At 37.1% G+C, this 20,121-nt stretch overlaps 1 protein-coding gene across 1 annotated transcript; it reads right to left on the bottom strand.

Moving 5' to 3' along the window:
- Positions 1 to 1,991: 1,991 nt before the first annotated feature.
- On the bottom strand, positions 1,992 to 5,273 carry isl2b (ISL LIM homeobox 2b). The gene is made up of 6 exons (XM_067442135.1): positions 5,143 to 5,273; positions 4,678 to 4,867; positions 4,183 to 4,442; positions 3,208 to 3,491; positions 2,705 to 2,872; positions 1,992 to 2,539 (listed from the first exon to the last, which is right to left on the bottom strand). The coding sequence occupies exons 1-6, from the start codon at positions 5,198 to 5,200 to the stop codon at positions 2,423 to 2,425; spliced, it is 1,077 nt and encodes a 358-aa protein (XP_067298236.1). The 5' UTR covers positions 5,201 to 5,273; the 3' UTR covers positions 1,992 to 2,422.
- Between the last annotated feature and the right edge of the window lie 14,848 nt (positions 5,274 to 20,121).

Here is a 20,121-nt window from a genome sequence, read left to right on the forward strand (position 1 = left end):
TCACAGCGCTTCACCCCCACCATCTTCTTTCATTTGGCCCGAGCTCTGCACCCGTACCTGTGTGTGACCAAAATCCCACTGTCTGATCTGATCCGGCCCACATATGAAGGAAGCTTCCAAACTCGTGGTGACTGTATAGCTATTTCTGTATCTTGGATTATGCAGACGCATTATATTATTCTGCAGAGCCACTTCGTAGACGTCTCTTTCCCTAAAATGCCAGATGGTTGTATTTCAAGACTGAATGACAGAGTATGCTTGAATACTAGCCACCGTGAACTCTGTTTTATAGTCTGTTATTGTATAGAGTGGGTGGCTTTGACCTCCCTCCATGCCTTTAATGGGATGTGTGTGTGTGTATGTGTGTGTCCATCCATACTGACCTGCTAGCAGTGTCCTTGCGTGTGTTTATTCTTCTAATGGGAATTCATGATTTTTAGTATGTCTTCAGATGGGTGGGGTTGCTTGATTTATAGTTCTATTGCAAGAAACAGGTTAAAATGTAGCTGTAAGGTCCATGTGAACACACACAGTTATTAAAATACATTTCAGAAAACTATTTCAGTGGTTAAATCGAATCTGTGAAATTGGCAACACAGACCCCATTTAAAACTTCTCATTTCTGGCTCGGATCCGATGACAATTGGTCAGCACAGCATCAATGTTGCAAATGGGTTACAAAACTTTCGAGAAGATCTTAAACTCTTACACAGCTTCATCTTTGAATTCCCTCCTTTCTGTATCTGACTGATTGATTAGCTCACCAAAACAAGCAAAATATGTGCTAGGGACCTTTGTGCATTGGTTTGTGAATTGTCTATTTGCATCAATAGCACCTGAAGCCTTTAGCTATTATTTTATTATTACTATATATTATTTAGTAGATTGCCATCTTTTAGATTATGTGCAACATTTAGGCCTAATTTAATAAGAAAGATTTGAACTAAGTAACAAACCCAAATCTGTCAGGTAACCCACTTTTTTATTACTTGCGCGACAACACTGATTCGTTATTGTTAGGGGAAAAGTCTTGTTGACCGTAACATTTTCAGCCAAAACTATTATTTTCTAAGTACTCAATTAGTAAATCAATAAAATCACCCTATTCTAATCTATAGCGTTCAACTTGTAGGGTAATTTGCGTAGGCCTATACAATAAAATAGCCTAGGTGTCGTTAACTAATAACAAAATAATGCATTTGGCCTAATCAATAAGCAATTTCATTTAGTTCAATTTCATGTGCAAACTTGTTTTAGTGTTTTGGTCAATTTGCGCATTTCACGTTTCGCGTCTGTGAATGTAGCCTATACTTATTATGTTATTGTGATGGCATAAGTAGCCTAGGCTTGTATGAAAGCTCAACCGATCCTGAACTATTTGTCTAACCACGTAAATTTGCCAAAGAAAACTAGGGCTAAACATTTAAGCGATATCTGACCACGAAAAAAACAAAACAACAACAACAACAAACAGATCCTAACAATAACCCACGCAGATGGACATCACTAGTTTTAAGATTAAACACCATCCAGATTTATCCCAATTTACATTTGGCCTATAAAGTTTGATAAGCCTATTCCTATTCGGCAAATTAGCTTATTTACGTAATTTAACAAATAGCCGTATATGCTATTCGTTTTTTCTTTTCTTTATTAAATTAGTTGAACAAATAGCCTGTGAGTGGGCCTACGTTTTATGTAATTTTCTGTTAAAACAAAATTATGCATTTTATAAAAGTAACGGCAACGTTAATAAACGTCTCCGTCGATGTTTTAGTAGGCCTAATAATTATTTATAAAATAAAATAATGGTATAACAATATTATGATTATTATTAGCATTGTCTGTTTAATGCTTTCTTATTTTTCTGTAGCCTAGGCAATAAATTAAACATTTGTAGGCTATTAGAGTGCTATAGCCTACATGCATTTTAATTAGGCTACAAAAATAAATAAAATAATTTTCTGTGCTGATTTATTTATTTATTTGCGAATTGATGTGACAATAAATAACAATAACTTAATTTTGTTCAAAGACAAAAATGGTCTGCATTAAATTTCACAACGAAAAAAAAATACCAACTTCTGAAATCGAGTCTTTTGAAAAGATATTTTTCAAAAAGATGTCCAAAAACCACAGATAACGAATCGGTCATCATAACGGAAAACGAATATCCATTTCAAGTGAACATGGTCCCTTCTTTTAGTGTAGGTCTACTTTGCAGAGTTTCACTTTCCATCATTTCACTCCCAGGCCCACAGCGGATTTGGTGGCGTATTTTAGGGGAAAAGGTTCCTCTGTTCCTAGTGCAGATTGTTGCAATATGTCTGATAGCGGCTGTCCGGTGATGGAAATGGAATTTCCCGCGTCCGTGATATGAGCTGTTCTCGTGATTAGCCGGGAAACAGACGAGCAGTCGCTCTCACGTCTCCACCGGGCTCGGTACCATGCTGTTCGGTGTGTCCGGTAACTGTGAAGAAAGAGAGGTCACGTCGCTGCCCGATGAATTTCCCAAAGAACCGGATTCCGAGAAAGACACCTGAAAGACAGAGGCTAATTTAACTCGAAGTAAATAAAAATCTATAATAATAGGCTAGTAGCCTAAAATCTTGGTCTGATAGTGCATTATATTAGCCTATAAAGTAGCCCTATGAAAACCATAAAAAGGAAAAACGTCAAATGCAAAATGTATTTATTGACTCGCCAGCTGTTGAAAGGCAGGTTGATCTAAGTCACTCTGAAGTGCAAATTCGCTGAGAGCTTTCCAGGGTGGTTGGTATGTCTGCACTTCCAGCGGGTGTCCTGGCACGGAAGGGTTATGTCTTATTGGGCTGCCTGCAACCAGCGCAGTGCCCGTCATACCCTGGAGATTCTGAACCGAAAAGTCTGCGATGAGGGGACACAGCTACAGGCCATTTCATATTGGCATTATAAAGAGAGATGGGCTAAAGCATCATTAAACAGTTAAATATTTTTTCCTCCAACTTTTTGATGAATAAAAGAATGCATTAGGTACAGTTCGAGTTTAAAACATTCCCCACATAGTAGGAGGAGTCTGTGATTTGCTTCCAGCCAACACTACAGTGGCATTACAGACCCAATTAAAATCATCTCGGATCATATCAAGTGTCAGGGAGCACTCAGCCGCGCTGGTCAAGCTCCTTATTTTCGCACGTGGTAAATTTCTCACATTGAAAGTGCACTTACCGTCTTATCGCCATGTTGCTGTTGTAACTGTTTCATGAGTATAGATCTCTTCTTATCCTTGCAGCGCTTGTTTTGGAACCAAACTCGAATGACCCGCGGGCTCAGGCCTGTCATCTCCACCAGCTGCTCCTTCATGAGCGCATCCGGCCGCGGGTTTGCGTTGTAGCACGTCCGTAAAGTGTGTAGCTGCTTTTCGTTTAACACCGTCCTCACCCGAGTGGTCTTCTCCGATTGCTTGTGCACGTGGTTCCGATGAGGAGTTTGTCGGACCGACACCGGGTCAGCTGAATAAAATGTTTAAATAAAAAAAGAACGAATTTTAATGTTACATTTAATTAAATATTTAACAAAATTTAGGCATGCTAGTAGCCTAATAGTGAATATACTTGTCAATAATAAGATTAATGCTGTTAAAATAAATGTACATCCTATTTGCATTTTGAATATTATTTAACAAAACAATAATTGCAATGGTTATTGAAAGATTGGAACTGGTTAAATTATTCCAGGTTATTCAAAATGATCTAGAACAGCAGAGTGGTGTAGGCATATTGCTATGGCTTTATGAAAGATATGAATACTCAATACCAATATTAGGCTACGTTTAATTTAACCAATAATATAATGAATTAAATAGGCCTATTATTTATTTTGCTAAGGGATGCTGAGTGTTTCGTACAGCTCGGTCTTAAGGCCCTGCGCCGCTCAGGCTTATCAGTGGTTGACTAAACAAAGTTATCAAGCGGATCAGCCTGTAATTAGCTATTATGTAACAACATTACACGATTCCTCCCACAGTAGCCAATATAATAACATAGCTACAGTGTAGCCTTTGGCTAAGTGATGAGGGCCATCAGTTGCAACACCTTAAAGAAGCTCTTACCGTTTTTAATTGCAATAGCCTATAATTTATATTTGCCTATGATTGTGTCCAATATGACGGTATTCAGTTGATTGTCATTGTGCTATACTGACCTGCCATATGTAAACCTCTGCTGTGGATGTTTCCCGGACTAAGAGGGCTGCCGCCTGATCCGCGCTCCAGAGCCAACCCGTGATCTGCTCGACACAGCAGTTCCTCGTCCCGGACAGAGAACTCATCCCCAGGCAAAAGCTGTCGGCTACACACCGAGCAGCGGAAACATTCGATGTGATACACATTGTCCCGAGCTCTCATGACCAAATCACTGCTGCTAAAGCCCAAAGTGCATTTTGCGCATTTTATACCGAACAATCTGTTTGACGTGGAAAAGAGAAACAATTATTATGTGCAAAAACAAAAACGGTTTACATTAATCCACTATTAAAATACAGTCCAAGCATCAATCCACTTTCATTAGGCTACATTTAACAGTCTACAGCCAAATGATTTAATAATTAGAAATAGGAGTATTTCATGAACATCTGATTTGCGACTTTGTGGAATTAATTAATTGTTTTCCCCCGAAACAAAACAAACAAAAAACCTACCTTACATAATCTCTCTTGCAATATGTTTTCCCGTCCCGTACGAAGCAAGTGCACGTCTCGTCCAGGTATTGGTTGCACTCCACACATTTCAAACAGGCTGCGTGCCACTCCAGGTCGGGGGAGACCCGCAGGATGTACTGGTCGTGGATTTGACTGCCGCAGCCTACACACATCGCAAGTCCGGACTTCTCTGCACATGGGGGAAAAAACATTGTTTTGAGCTGTATGAATGGCGTCAATGCCAGGTGTTTTCTTATTACAAAAAGCATCGAAATCATATTTCGAGCTTGTTAATACTAACACGGGGCTAGGGCAAAGTCAAGACTTTTTCTAAGAGGGCAGATGCTGCAGAATGAGTAGCAACGAAAAAAAATGATTTGAGTCATAATCAGTTTTCCACTGTAACAACATTTAACCAAATTTAAAAGCTCACATTTAGAAATAAAGTTTTATGGATTTACTCACTTTTGGAATGATCCCCCATATCATTCAAAAAAGAAGAGCTGAATATTATATCCACCATACAGGTTGCTTTAAAGAGAAGAGTGCTTGAGAGAAAAGAGAGAAGATAGAAAAGGTACTGCCCGCTCCCGGCTGCCCCGCAACTTCAGTCCGAAGTGAGGAGACGGAGAGGGGTGTAAACAGGAACAGGGGCTGAGAGAGAGAGAGAGCTGTCTGATGCACAAGACGTGACGTAAGGCGTAAATCCGAACTAAGACGCGTCACTAGGGGGCAACAAGTCACACTGCACCCAGTATCGATTCATTTCTCTCCCTAGACATGATCAGATAACTGCGTGTTGTTTCAGAACAATATGAAAACATCTTAATTTGTGGCCTATGCTGCGAGGTTGGCTGCAGGAAGGTAAGACATGGAAAAATGCAAACAAACACACGCATACAGAAGAAGGCGATTTGAGGTAGGCTATGGGTTCCTGGATTTACAATAGCTACATGGGCTGCCTATACGTGGGATTAATCTTGCCAAGTGCCTCATTAAATTCGAAGGCTACTATCAGGGTGACATCTACTGGTTGAAAAGTTTAACCACAGCAAAAACGAAACCGAACACGGACTTATTCGTAAGTGTTTTACGTTTTGTCGAATTGGTCGCTATTTGATTCGTGTGAATCCAAAATCTAAAAACGACAAAGCGGACTTCATGCATTTAAGACAGCTTTGCTGCATGATTATTCAGATTTTTAAGAGCCTTTTTTTATATTCTTAAAAAACCTTTTATTCAGAACAATCAAGGATTATGAATAGGCTATAGGTCTAAATGCATTTGCTAGCTTATTACATTAAAAATAGAAATCAACTAATTATTTGACCAATTCAAAACTAAACTTCCGTAGGCTAGGCTACTCACAGTTACCAGTGCCTCTCACACCCCTAAAAACCCCAACATTACCAATAGATAATAGTTAGCTCAGTTATTCTATCAAGAGAATTAAAGCTACGTAAAGGTGGGATTTCAGTCGAGTTTAGCTAGGCCAGTTAAACAATGAATAGCCTACGCATTGTTGTTGCCTCAGTATCCTAATATAGCCTAAAACAAGTATTGTTAGCCTACATGAAAATGTTGTGATTATTTTAAGCCATTACAAATTAAGGTCTAATTCTTTAGAATTCAAAACAGTGTCATGGGCGTTAAGGAACATAATAAAACCATTTCATTAAACTTAGAAAACAAACTGAACGGAAGAATAGCACAATCGACTCTTTAATGAATGTCTGCGCAGAAAGGAGGCTTTACTCTCCAGGATAAATGTAGCAAAGTAGTTCTTCACAAATGATCTATTTTTAAGTTTATAGGTTGGCTTAACTGTTATTAGTTGCAAATGTCCAACATGCACAATAACACAGAGAGTTTCCCTCCCCACATACGAAAAAACGAATCCAAGAGAGAGTGAAAGCAGAAAGCATCTCCGTTTTTTTATGCAGAATTTGTGTTTATAACATTTTAACTGTTTCCCATATCCTATTTGAACCATTTCGAATTTAAATTCTTAAAATGAAGTGATTGTTATCAAGGAGATTAACTAAATATGGGGAAATTAAGGCATGGGATACAAAGTTGCTCCATTATGCTTTGTTTACACACCCGAGAGCTGTCGGTGCAGAGTATGAAAGAGTTAATTTTAAGTGCAGTATGGACTATAGTCATTTCAAACTGTGTCGTTCAATACTTAGGCCTATATTTCCATTTTTCAGACTGCATGCAGACCAATGCACGCGACATGTCACAATGACGTATATAGGGCATACTTATTTCCGTTCGAATCACGTGCATAATATTTTAATATAATAGCATAACGATTTTATAGCCTATGGGATTAATGCCTCATTCCCTATATGAGCTCAAACATAAAAATAGAAATACATTTACATTTTAAATGCTAATATATTTTAATAACCTATCTAAAAACATCCGTCCATCAGACGAACTTCCATGCCATATTCCTCCACTTCTACAACCTCTTCGATATCTTTATATTTATTAGGCTTATTTTTAAATGAATGTAGCCTAACCTAGGCCTAAATTAGGTTTCTAACTTCTCGTTCTGAATTTCTCACCGACAAGCTGAAATATTTCCATCCGTTGAGAGTTTATTTATGCGGAAATATATAGATCTCATATAAGTATATTTCATATCGCAGCAAACTATTCAGTCACATGACTTGAGGCAACGTCACATGACTTTTTTGATTATCATAGGGATTTATTTCCGTTCATGTTTATACCGTTTCCACCTTAAATAGCTTAAGGAAATTTGCATCGTTGTAAAGTTTTTATTTATTTTATTTTGATTTTGATAGCTCAAAATTCGCATAAAATAGGCCCACATGAGCCATGTTAAAAGTAGAATATCCTACAACAGAGGTCAAGTAGGCTAAATGGAATTGCCAAATGCATGCAACTGTTTATTTTATTTAATTTTTTTTATTTAAGTAAAACCATATTTAAGGAATGTATTTAAAATTGATAAACTTGTAATTGTTATTTGTTAGAATGTTATTTGATCCATTTTAGTTACTTGATGAGAACCTAAAGGTATTTCGATTAGGCCTACTTAAAATAAAAAGTCAAAATATCCTTTTTTATGTTCCACAGAAGATGATATGTGATATGATATAATGATATGTGAGTCAGTAAATGGTGTCAGACATTTTCATTTGGGGTGAACTAGCCGTTTAAGGTTAATACTCTTATAGGCCTACAGCAAGTGAGATGTGCGTGGTCAATTAAACACACAAAGCACTGTCCTAAATGAGTTTGACTGATTAAAGGAACATTAAGAATTAATAATTGGATACTTATAATTGAAATGCTCTTCTCAAATCAGAATGTTTTTAAAAAAAAATGATTTTACTGAATGATAATAGAGTAAGATATAAAAGAATATTATCTATAAGGCTGCACAAGGTCACTTTTTTAATTGTAATATCCTGCACCTTTCTAATAAATTCTTAATGTGCACATGCATGTAAACAATAAATGCATTCTTGTGTAATGGGAATACCACGGCGCAACCAACAAACATGCAGAAATCAAAAACAACATGCCTATTGACAGATTCTGTGCTTTACCATGGCCCATTATTTCGTTCAGAACTGTTTGATCCTGGGCCCCATCCAATGGGGATAGGCCAGCTGTCAGGGGTCTGCATTAGCAGAGTTTAAGTGTGGCTAATGGCAGCTTTAAGCCCTAAATTATTTACTGCTCTCATCAGAAATGAGACTTAAAGTGCTGTGTGTCCAGTCAGCCCCAGAACAGCTCCATGTGCCAAAACCACAATCAGAATTCAATGCACACAATTTTGAACGAAAATAAATAAATCACGCTATAAGTAATGATTATTATTAAAGGTCATTCTTGTTTGCTTGTCATTTTTGGACAACAAGTTTTATTTTATGTGTTTCCTATTTTTTGTCTTTGATTCAATAAAACTTTTTTAATATAAACGGCTTATGGACTCAGAATAACACTGGTGGGGAAAAACAGGTCTTCATGCATGCTCCTCTGAAAGTAGAATCATGTTGCTTATATATAATTCAACACATGTCTGATTTAATGCAGCATTCACATAATAATTAGTATTAATTTTTGATTGCTGCCTTAGGGCATTTCTGCATTGTTGGCTGAGGAAGCAGTGCCATCATTATCATAACAGTGTTGCTGTCAGTCTGGCCTTTTACTTTACAAATGCTTGTGTCTCTGCCCCTGCCAACACAGAACAGCTCTTGCACATTCATTAAGAGCTGTAACAAATATTTCTGTCACTCTAATTGAAGGTAACAGCTCCTCTGCGGACCACCAAGAAAAACTTTATATTCACTCCTCATTCTTTATTAGTCCAATACTTTATTTCCCAAGGGTTATTTCCCAAACTCCTTTCAGATGCAGTTGCAGGAATATGTTGTAAACCCTTTCATTTCTGCATAAAGTGGTTTTAAGATTTGATGTCATCTCAAAATAGTAGAAACATGTCCGTTTAAACACACAGACAATTCTATTTGAACACGATGTGAACATTCACAGTGCAGGGTGGGGAAAATATGTGAACGCATATAATAACTCTTTTGGTAGAAATACCCGTTTCCTTCAGACCTGCACAACTGTGCACTTAATTCTCTTAAGCTTTATGCTGTTGATGTACTCTTGTGCTTTGAGTTGTTGTCCTGTTGCATCAAACAACCTTAGGCTTGCACATTTTTTTTCAGGCTTGATTTTCAGGCTTGCACATTTTTTAATGGATATTCAAATAAAATGTCACGACCAGTTAATGCAGGTTTATAACAACAACAAAAAATCAATTGTTCACAATATACAGCTGTGGCCAAAATAACTGGCAGTGACTCGTTTTGTGTTATGTAAAGTTTGCTGCTTCAATGTTTTGGTGTTGATTTAGTTTATTCTGCAGAGTGAACAGATGCATTTCTAATCATTGCAATTTAAATAAAAGCTTGAGTGACATGCTAGCATAAAACTACCTTAAACTTGAATACTAAAGTTACAAAGCTGCTGTCACTTTTAGACCGAATGCATGGACCATATACTCTGATAAACATCCAATATTCTCCCAAATGTTTACTCTCCTCTTTCTCCCAGACATTTACATTTTTTAACATTTTATGAAACATGCATGGAGTGTATGTCAACTTAGACTAATCTTTTCTGAAAACTGAAACTTTACTTTTTAAGTACAAACTGCTACAGCAACGACTTTTGACTTTGATATTGACCTTGATAAAAATGTAGTGGAGTAAAATGGGTAATGTGTTAAAAATGTACGGCCAAACTTCTAGGGAGAGAGGTTCAATGCAGCAAAGAACTCTTCAGGATGGCCCAGAGTTCCAGCAAGTGCCAGGACTCATCCAGAGGAATCTGCTATGGAATCATGTCACCCCTAGTGCACAGCTTGCTCAGTACTGACAGCAGTGATTGCACCTGCATATATGGCGAGGCCAGGACAACAGCCTGGTGTCATGAAGGGTATAAATCCATTTCTCTCCAAGAAAATAAACATCAAAGACAGATTCAAATTCTGCAGGAAATACAAGGATTGGAGAGTAGAAGGCTGGCACAAAAGTGTTTTGCCCTTTCTGACTGTTTTGGACATCTGGAAAATGGATAGTTTGGAGAGAAAAAAAAAGGTTAACACTTAAGTTCTGTGTGTTACCAACAGTGAAGCATTCTGAGACCATGCATATACTATGTAGTTGCTTTTCATCCAAGGGAGTGGACTCTCACAATTTTGCCCAAAAACACTGTCATGAATAAAAAATGCTATCAAAACATCCCTCAAGAGCATATTCTCCCAACGATCCAGGAGCAATTTGGTGATGATCGGAGCATTTTCCAGCATAGTGGAGCACCATATCACAAGGCAAGAGTGATAATGAAGTGGGTTGGAGATTATTACATTGAAAGTTTGGATTCATGGCCAGGCAACTCCCCAGATTTTCAATCTTCAAAAAGCTAGTGGACAAGCAGCGGTCCACAAATTGTGATCAACTCTGAGCACTTATACGACAAGAATGGATCAGCATCTTTCAGGATTTGGCCCAGAAGCTGATATCCAGCACGCCAGAGCGAATTGCAGAGGTTATAAAGAAGAAGGGTCAACAACACTGTAAATATTTACTCTGCATTCACTGTTGCAAAAAAAAAAAAAAAAAATTCTGCTAGGACATTATCCAGTAATTTTATTGAAATTTCGAAACACACACACACACACACACACACACACACACACACACACACACACACACACACACACACACACACACACACAAAGATTTTCTGAAAAATTCTTTCATTTTTAAATTGTGCTATTTTTACTGACTTTTTTTACAGTGTGGTGTTTACTAAATGCTTATCATTGTTTTCCAGTATACCATAAATAACAAATAACAATTTAGTTACATGAACAAAAGAATGTCAAGTAAAGCTGACAACATTTCTTTAAGTAATACAAACCATTTGAATTTGTCACTGTTACATAATATTTATGTGTAGTTTACTTAATAATGTTGTTACATACTTATTTAAATATACTTAATTAAATATCCTTAATACTTAATTTATCTTTATATTATTTTATACAGTATGTCTTGTTATGTACAGTATGTAGGCTATACTCGTGGAATCCATGGAACATTTCCTGTGTGTTTGTACACATTTGGAGAATTTCTAATAATGATTAAGTTTCACTAATTTTTCATACTGCAAAAAAAATAAAAATAAAGCATTTGTATTTCAGAATAGTGGCACCATTATGAAATTGTCTTAATTGTGCATTTAAGCAAATGCTCATCAGAAGCCTTGTTCAGTGTGCTGTAAGGTTGCAGTATACCAGCAATGATCATTTTCATTGTGCTCTCTACTCATGGTTAGATTAGGATTGATTAGGATTCCAGCTGTTTAATGAGGTGAGGAGTGCTCATGTTTTCACACCTGACAAGTGAACAATGAGGTGTGTGTGTATATCTCAGTGTAGCAATTTCTGCTTCAGGTGCCCATGGGACTGGTGGGCAGGCAGACGGCTATTTTAACCTCGCTGTCCTGCTCCATGTGAGCGTTACAGCAGCACCATGGGGCCAGAAGATGAACAGACTATCACTGCCCTCTCCACTGCCAGCAGACTGCACAGCAACAAGCGCTCTGGGAAAACTGACCAACCGGGGGCAAATGACAAGACCATTTGTCTACCTCTTCACTCAGATATACATATATTTTTAAACCGGGGTGGGGGAAGTCAGCAGAGTTTGGCAGGAGAAAGTTGCCAAAGCTGTTCACTAGTAGCTGGGGACTAAAGGCCTGGTGGGGAGGAGAGCAGCTCTCACTCTGGATTATACGTCCTGGCTTTTAACGGCATGTTCACAAATTGATGCTGGGCTCCTCTGGGGCTGCAGCAGGAGCATTAAATGGCACTGAAATATTCATATGTGAGTGCATTTAGCTGAGCGCAGCTGATGGGCGGCTCCCAGGAGGGGCACAGGGAAGTGCTGCCGGGCTCCGATCCCTTACCCCCACCCATGCCCTATGTATGGGTGATTAGAGTAGAGCTGGTTTTGTTAGAGTGCTCTAAGAATCCGTCCTGCATGATCAGTGAAGTTAAACTCTTTAATGTGGGTCCATTTTGTATGTATTCCCTTCAGATAGTTTATTGTGTGGTCACAAAGTTCACATGGTTAAACCTAAAAAACTGTTACAACGAATGCCTTAATATATAACATTTAGCTGCGTAATATAATATTTTTCTGGAACAACAGGTTCCATTTTTAAACTAAAAATGATAACATCTAAATTAATTATTTAGGTCAAAATATTATTTCATATTGCTGAATTAACTTAAATGCATATAACCAACAAAAGTATTTTTTATGGGTTAATCAAGTCAAAAAAAAAAAGGTAACACGGCAGGTTACAACTTTTTATAGTGCAAGTATTATAGTTTTATATATAATCTTGTTTGCAGGCTCATCTTTAATTTTCTCTTTTCCTGTTAAAGAATGTTGATGTTAATAAATGTAATAGGCCTATTTAAAACAAAGTGCTTAATAGGCTACCTGCAAAATATCTATCTATCTATCTATCTATCTATCTATCTATCTATCTATCTATCTATCTATCTATCTATCTATCTATCTATCTATCTATCTATCTATCTATCTATCTATCTATCTATCTATCTATCTATCTATCTGTCTGTCTGTCTGTCTGTCTGTCTGTCTGTCTGTCTGTCTGTCTGTCTGTCTGTCTGTCTGTCTGTCTGTCTGTCTGTCTGTCTGTCTATCCATACATTATTATTAGGGTTGTCAAAGTATGAATTTGCATTAATGTGTTAATTCATTTTAATGGTACTAAATGTATTAATGCGCGATTAACGCAGCGCACATTTTCTGTTTGATCCGTTGCCTAGCCCGTAGATGGAGACATTAAGAAAAGCCATGTAAAGGATGCAGAAACAAATATTAATAGGGAAAGAAAATGGTTAACATTAATAATACTAGCCTATTCTAAACCAAAAGTGCAGTTATTGCCTACAAGCTAACATATTTTCTTTTTTTAACTTTTATTAGACTCCAGGTTTTTACGCCGAGCAAATTCTCTGCAGTCCAAGCGCAATGCTCTGCAGTAAATCATTTACAGCACTTACAGTAGGCTACATGTGATTTATTTAACTAAATACATTACAATCGGCTAAAACAATATGCAGGTTAGTACTTTTCTGAACAAGAGCATTCCCGTTTCTCTCACTGTTGGCGTGAATCGCGGCAGTTATCACATACACACAATACCGGCAGTTTATAGGGAACGCGCATCACTTAAAGGGGCCGCACCTCCTCCAGGTATATGGTGTGGTTTTGGTGCGCTCCCAGGTTACCACTGCCAGTCTAAAAACTCCCTTTTTGAAAATGAGAGAAACTTATTCTGAATTTTTTTAGCTTAGGCTTAAGAGACACAAACAAGTTCTTTGATAAACATCTATTACCTTTGATACATGTCTAGTCTGCATGCTGTATTATTGATTATTATTGAATAAGTATGGTTTCACTAATAATAAACATAGGCCTACATTTGCATAAAGAATGCATATTTGTCCATACCCATGTTGATTAAAGTATTAAAAAGTTAATTCAAACTTAATTTAAGATATATTTACAACTTATAAAAATGTGTGATTAAATTGTGAATAATCGTGGGTTAACTCATGACAATCATGCAATTAAAATATTAATATTAAATATTAAAAGATTATTCAATATTTAATCGATTGACATCCCTAATTATTATAATACATTATATATTTTATTTTTTATGTAGGCTATTTGTAATTTGAATATAATATGATTCATAGCCTTTATGATTCATAGCCTAATATAATAACAGTTAGTATTAGCTCCTGTTGCATTCCAAGTCTTTTGAAGTCCCAATATGTGAAGAACAGAGTTGATTTTAATGTTGTAGTTGCTGAAATGATGAACCAACCCACCGCTCCATGAAGGCACATACTCCACTCAGCCATACATATCTCATTCAAATGATACACCGACTCTTTGACACGAGAGCCAATGACATTTTGCAACCAAAGCTGACTCAATGGCGCAATTGTTCATTATCGTTTCTTCGGGCAGCACTTTTTTAATGTGCTCATGATCTTCGGCGGAGGGACTCGACCTGATCGCTTTTGGGATTTTCTTCACACAAAGCAATCTGACCTCGGAACACTTGGAATATTTCTGAATTGTGGCTGCATTTGTATCTGCCTGTTATATCCTGTTTTGTATAATACACACAATGTTCCAGAATGGGGGTTGGGTTACCTCTTCAAACGTGTCTGAATAGTGTAAAATAAATAAATAAATACATGTAATTATGCTGGCTGATTAAATTGAGAATCATTCCGTGTCATAATGCAAAATATCATAACCCATTAGTTTTGTTTCATGACGATAACCATGCCCAAAGCATCTGCATATGCAACCCGATCACACATAAATGCGTATAAATAGTACGAGTGTGCAATGTCTACGTGCATATGATACGCTGTTTTTCGCGTGCATATGATACGCACTTTATGGCGTATATGACACGCGCTTGGGTAGGTTTAGGGTAGTGTGTGTGTGTGTGTGTGTGTGGGGGGGGGGGGGGGGTCGTATGTATAATACGCCATAAAATGCGTATCATATGCACGCGAAAAACAGCGTGCCATAGACACGCCAAAATGAGTTTTGGCGTATACATTCCACAATATTGCACACTCGTACTATTTATACGCATTTTTATGAGTCTGCGCGTTGAAAAAAAGGACCCTGTGCGTGAAAAAAGTGACGCCGACGGGCCCTGATAGAAGTGAGACACGTTAAAGTTTTATGACTGAACTGGGTATTTATAAGAATTATTAGCCTATATAGGCTAGGCTAAATGTGATACGATTACAAAAGTTTTCCTACACTCGAAATGAACATTTTCTAGTGATATTTTCTTTGGCCAACTGAAAAATTTAGATGTGATCAGTCATTAGAACATTTTCAATTGCAGACTTGATTTTTTTTTTTTTTTTTTTTTTTTACAGTGTACAGCCTACAGTGTATAACATTTTATATAAAAGTTATATATATAATACAGTTTTTCACATTTCAGTAATTTGTAATTTGCTCTATATATTTTTCACTCTCTCACTGGTTCATTGGTTTTCTTAACCAAGTGTGTTTGAATCACATCTTATTCTCCTGGTCAGTTTAAATCCAGCTCTCCTAGTCTCCCGGTTTTGCTCTTTGTGACTGACCCACTTCTACAGAAAGTAGGATAAAATCCTGCTCCATCCAGCGGAAAACTTTTATGTAAATGTGAAGTGTTAAAACTCCTCTGTAGCCATGGTAACAGTCTCTGGAGTAGATGTCTTCTACCGAGCAATTTCACTTCACTAGGGTGCCATGCACTTAAGAAGAATGTTTTCAAAAAGAAACCCGAGAAGCTTTTTAAAATATGATGTATAATTTATTTGCGTTTTTCTCCTGGCTCATATCTCTTTGAAAGATGGTTTGGGATTAGATGTGGCCATTTGACTATATTCAATGATACAACACAGCAATATTGTTGTTCGTGTAACTTATGTATTGATTTTGCTATGAATCCAGATGCTCAGTATAGAGAATTCAGCAAATGTATTGACCACAAAGGAATAAATGTTACAGCAGCATTGTCAGCATTATCATTGTTCTCTGTAAACATCAAAGCTTTTCAAAATTCTCATTTTGGAATTGATTTAAAGGCAAAACCTTTCTTGGAGACATGAAATGCAAGTATACACATCAAATTATTTGATCACGACTGGCTTTATATGAATTGGTGCCTGCTGATGATCTCTGTTTGTTATATGAAAACTTAAAAATAAAGATCCAGAGTGATTTTCATAGACAAAAGAATTCTCAACATCATGAATTCAATGTCTAAAGTGATAGGTTCAGTCTTTTGTTTAATACTTTTATCACTTTGAATATCTCTCATGCAATGTGTAATATTTTTCTGAGTGTAATCCGGTCGTTCGTGACAGTGTGGTATTATTCCTTGAGGAAAGGATATTCCCATTGAGTGATACCTAATCTCTCTATTTGTCACCCTGGTCTCTTTGCAAAATAATTTACATAATAAGGGGATTTTTGATTGTGGTCTTGCAATGTTACTATGATTTAAAGTCACAGTTCAAGTGCACTGGTTATGAAAGTTCTGAATTATTGAGTTCAGTGTCTAATGGTCAGAGCAGAAACACTCACATATATCTGCACTCAACCCTTTCATTGTTACCCCAACTTACTGTCTCCCTCCATCAGTGTCAAAAGTATCTCAGAGGTAGTTTCAGGACCTGTCTTCTTCAAACAGAAACGAGACCTGATATGATATGAGGATTTATAAAAGCGCAGCTACCGAGTACGACAAGACTTTTCCTGCAAAGGCATTTGTAATAAAAATTATGATCATTGGTTCATGATCAATTGGTTTAGTTGCAGACAACAGCATCTCTTCGACTTTTGTCAAAACGTCATGATATGGTGTGTTTTTTTAAAAAGCTGTTTGAATACTGCTCTGGTTTTTGCACTTTGTGGGGGCGACTAGAAGCACGAGGCCAGCTAAGAAAAGTTTGGTCAGAAACCACAAACACTTGAATGACCCAGGGACAGAGCAGAGGTAGTCAGACGAAACATGTAGATTGTCTCCCCTGTGAATTCTCAACTGTCCATTATTCCACCCAATGGTAATGTAGCTCTGCTGAATTATTGAGGCATTGCATTCATTCGAGAAGTGGATTCAGAGTGTGAGGTGTCCATGCATGTGGGTCTGATGGCACTTTTTAAATACTTTTGATATTCAAGAGAACTGACAACCCGACAATGCAATTCTTTATCATTTATTTAATGCTTTTGAGGATCTTCCAAAAATCTATTATTTAACATACTTAAATAACATTTGAAAATGTATATAAATATGTAGGCCTAGTAATATAATTTATAAATACAAATATAGATAGATAGATAGATAGACAGACAGACAGACAGACTGACAGACAGACAGACAGACAGACAGACAGACAGACAGACAGACAGACAGATAGATAGATAGATAGATAGATAGATAGATAGATAGATAGATAGATAGATAGATAGATAGATAGATAGATAGATAGATAGATAGATAGATAGATAGATAGATAGATAGATAGATAGATAGATAGCACCTTAATTGTGTTTTTCTGTAACTGAATGAGAACACAGTAACAGTTAATTGAAATTATTTTGTAGATATATTGATAGTATAGTAATGAATACTTATGACTGACTTAATGGCTTGGCAAAAGAACAAATAGTATCAATCTTCATTAATCTTCCATTATCAATAGTTTGTCACACTAGCATGTCATATTTTTGTGTGTCTGACTTGCATTAAATTAACAAGCATGCGTAAATATTTGAATACATTTAATTCACAACAAAATTGTGTTGAATTAATAATAGCTAATTAGCATGACGCTCATCAAAGAAAATCCAGCCATGCTTATGTTGTGACAGCTCCTCGAATAATAATGGAGCTGAGCCTTTTCAGGTCATGGTGGATGTGATGCAAGAACAAACATGTCATTAACATTACTATTTTATTTAGAAATATTACAAACTAAAAAATGAAAACATCATATGATCAATAAGTCATGACAAAATGTTTTTACAATAACTCATCAAAATAAGTGAAGCATTTGTCAACTTTTTTTAATAAGTTAGCCTATGCAATATTCAACTCGAAGTCAGTTTAATGTAATTTAGGTGCAGCCAAATTGAATGTACTTAATGTAAGGCAGTGACCTTTTTACAGTTTTAAAATGATTGATATCATGGGATTCTTTTAATTTTTGGGGTAATATTTATACAGGACAGATGAGGATATATACATAATACATATATTACATATTCTATTGCCTATGTATATTACTGTGTCTATATCCTCTGCTTTCAAGACATTCTACCCCCATTTTTTGTTTTTCCTCTATAAAATGTCTGACTAAATTTCGCACACTTGGGATATCTAACTCTGAGCAAAGTGGCCCACCCCTGTGCGCGACCTACAAAACATTGCTCTTTAAGACAATGGTCCCAAAGCTCAGGTCTGTCTGTCTCGTTTCTGAGTCTGCTCTCAACAGGGAAAGAGTCTTAAAGTGAGGCTGAATGCCTTTACTCCAACAGCCCTGAGGTGACAATGTACAGGTTTGAAAACACCTACACCCCAACAGATCCACACTTTTAGTGCACATCGAGAAGCCATGTTCCTCCAAAATGCTGTGTTTGTTCCTGAAAGTCAGATTTACCACAATTCCACAGGGGCCTTCTTGAGTGGCAGTGTGTATAGAATGTGACCAAAGAGATTGTTAGGAGGTAAACAGATGTTTTTACTCTTTTTGTGGTGAAGGGACTTTGAAATAACCCACTCTTTACCTGTAAGAGGCATTCACCTCCTGTGCCAGTGTAGCCATGGGAATTAGTGAGGAACTGAGAGATTTGTTCTGCAACCCTAAATGCCTTCAGTTTGCATTAGTCCTGGGGCAATCCACTTTCTAGCCACTGCCTCGACCGAGACCTGCTCCAGGCTACCAGGCTACCTAACCGCAGAAACAGTAAACAGCTTGCCATTGACATGGCTTGTCTGTTGTGAAGCTCACTGCATTGATGTAATAAGCAATTCATAACTGGAGCAAACTGTTGTCCCGCAACCAAAAAAAATTATTTAAAAAAGCATTTAAGTATTAAAATTGAATCCCACAATGATGTTTAAAATATCTGTAAGCTTAATATCTATCTATCTATCTATCTATCTATCTATCTATCTATCTATCTATCTATCTATCTATCTATCTATCTATCTATCTATCTATCTATCTATCTATCTATCTATCTATATATATATATATATATATATATATATATATATATATATATATATATATATATATACACACACATTCACCTAAAGGGTTATTAGGAACGCCTGTTCAATTTCTCATTAATGCAATTATCTAATCCACCAATCACATAGCAGTTGCTTCAATGCATTTATTTGGTGTGGTCCTGGTCAAGACAATCTCCTGAACTCCAAACTGAATGTCAGAATGGGCAAGAAAGGTGATTTAACCACTCCACTCGTTACAACCGAGGTATGCAGCAAAGCATTTGTAAAGCCACAACACTCACAACCTAGAGGCGGATGGGCTACAACAGCAGAAGACCCCACCGGGTGCCACTCATCTCCACTACAAATAGGAAAAAGAGGCTACAATTTGCACAAGCTGAACAAAATTGGACAGTTGAAGACTGGAAAAATGTTGCCCGGTCTGATGAGTCTCGACTTCTGTTGAGATATTCCGATGGTAGAGTCAGAATTTAGCATAAACAGAATGAGAATATGGATCCATCATGCCTTGTTACCACTGTGCAGGCTGCTGCTGGTGGTGTAATGGTGTGGGGGATGTTTTCTTGGCACACTTTTTTTAGGCCGCTTGGTGCCAATTGGGCATCATTTAAATGCCATGGCCTACCTGAGCATTGTTTCTGACCATGTCCATCCCTTTATGACCACCATGTACCCATCCTCTGATGGCTACTTCCAGCAGGATAATGCACCATGTCACAAAGCTCGAATCATTTCAAATTGGTTTCTTGAACATAATGAGTTCACTGTACTAAAATGGCCCCTCACAGTCACCAGATCTCAGCCCAATAGAGCATCTTTGGGATGTGGTGGAATGGGAGCTTCGTGCCCTGGATGTGCATCTCACAAATCTCCATCAACTGCAAGATGCTATCCTATCAATATGGGCCAACATTTCTAAAGAATGCTTTCAGCACCTTGTTGAATTAATGCCACATAGAATTAAGTCAGTTCTGAAGGCGA

This window comes from Pseudorasbora parva, chromosome 1, assembly GCF_024679245.1.
Source record: "Pseudorasbora parva isolate DD20220531a chromosome 1, ASM2467924v1, whole genome shotgun sequence".
NCBI classification, from domain to species: domain Eukaryota; kingdom Metazoa; phylum Chordata; class Actinopteri; order Cypriniformes; family Gobionidae; genus Pseudorasbora; species Pseudorasbora parva.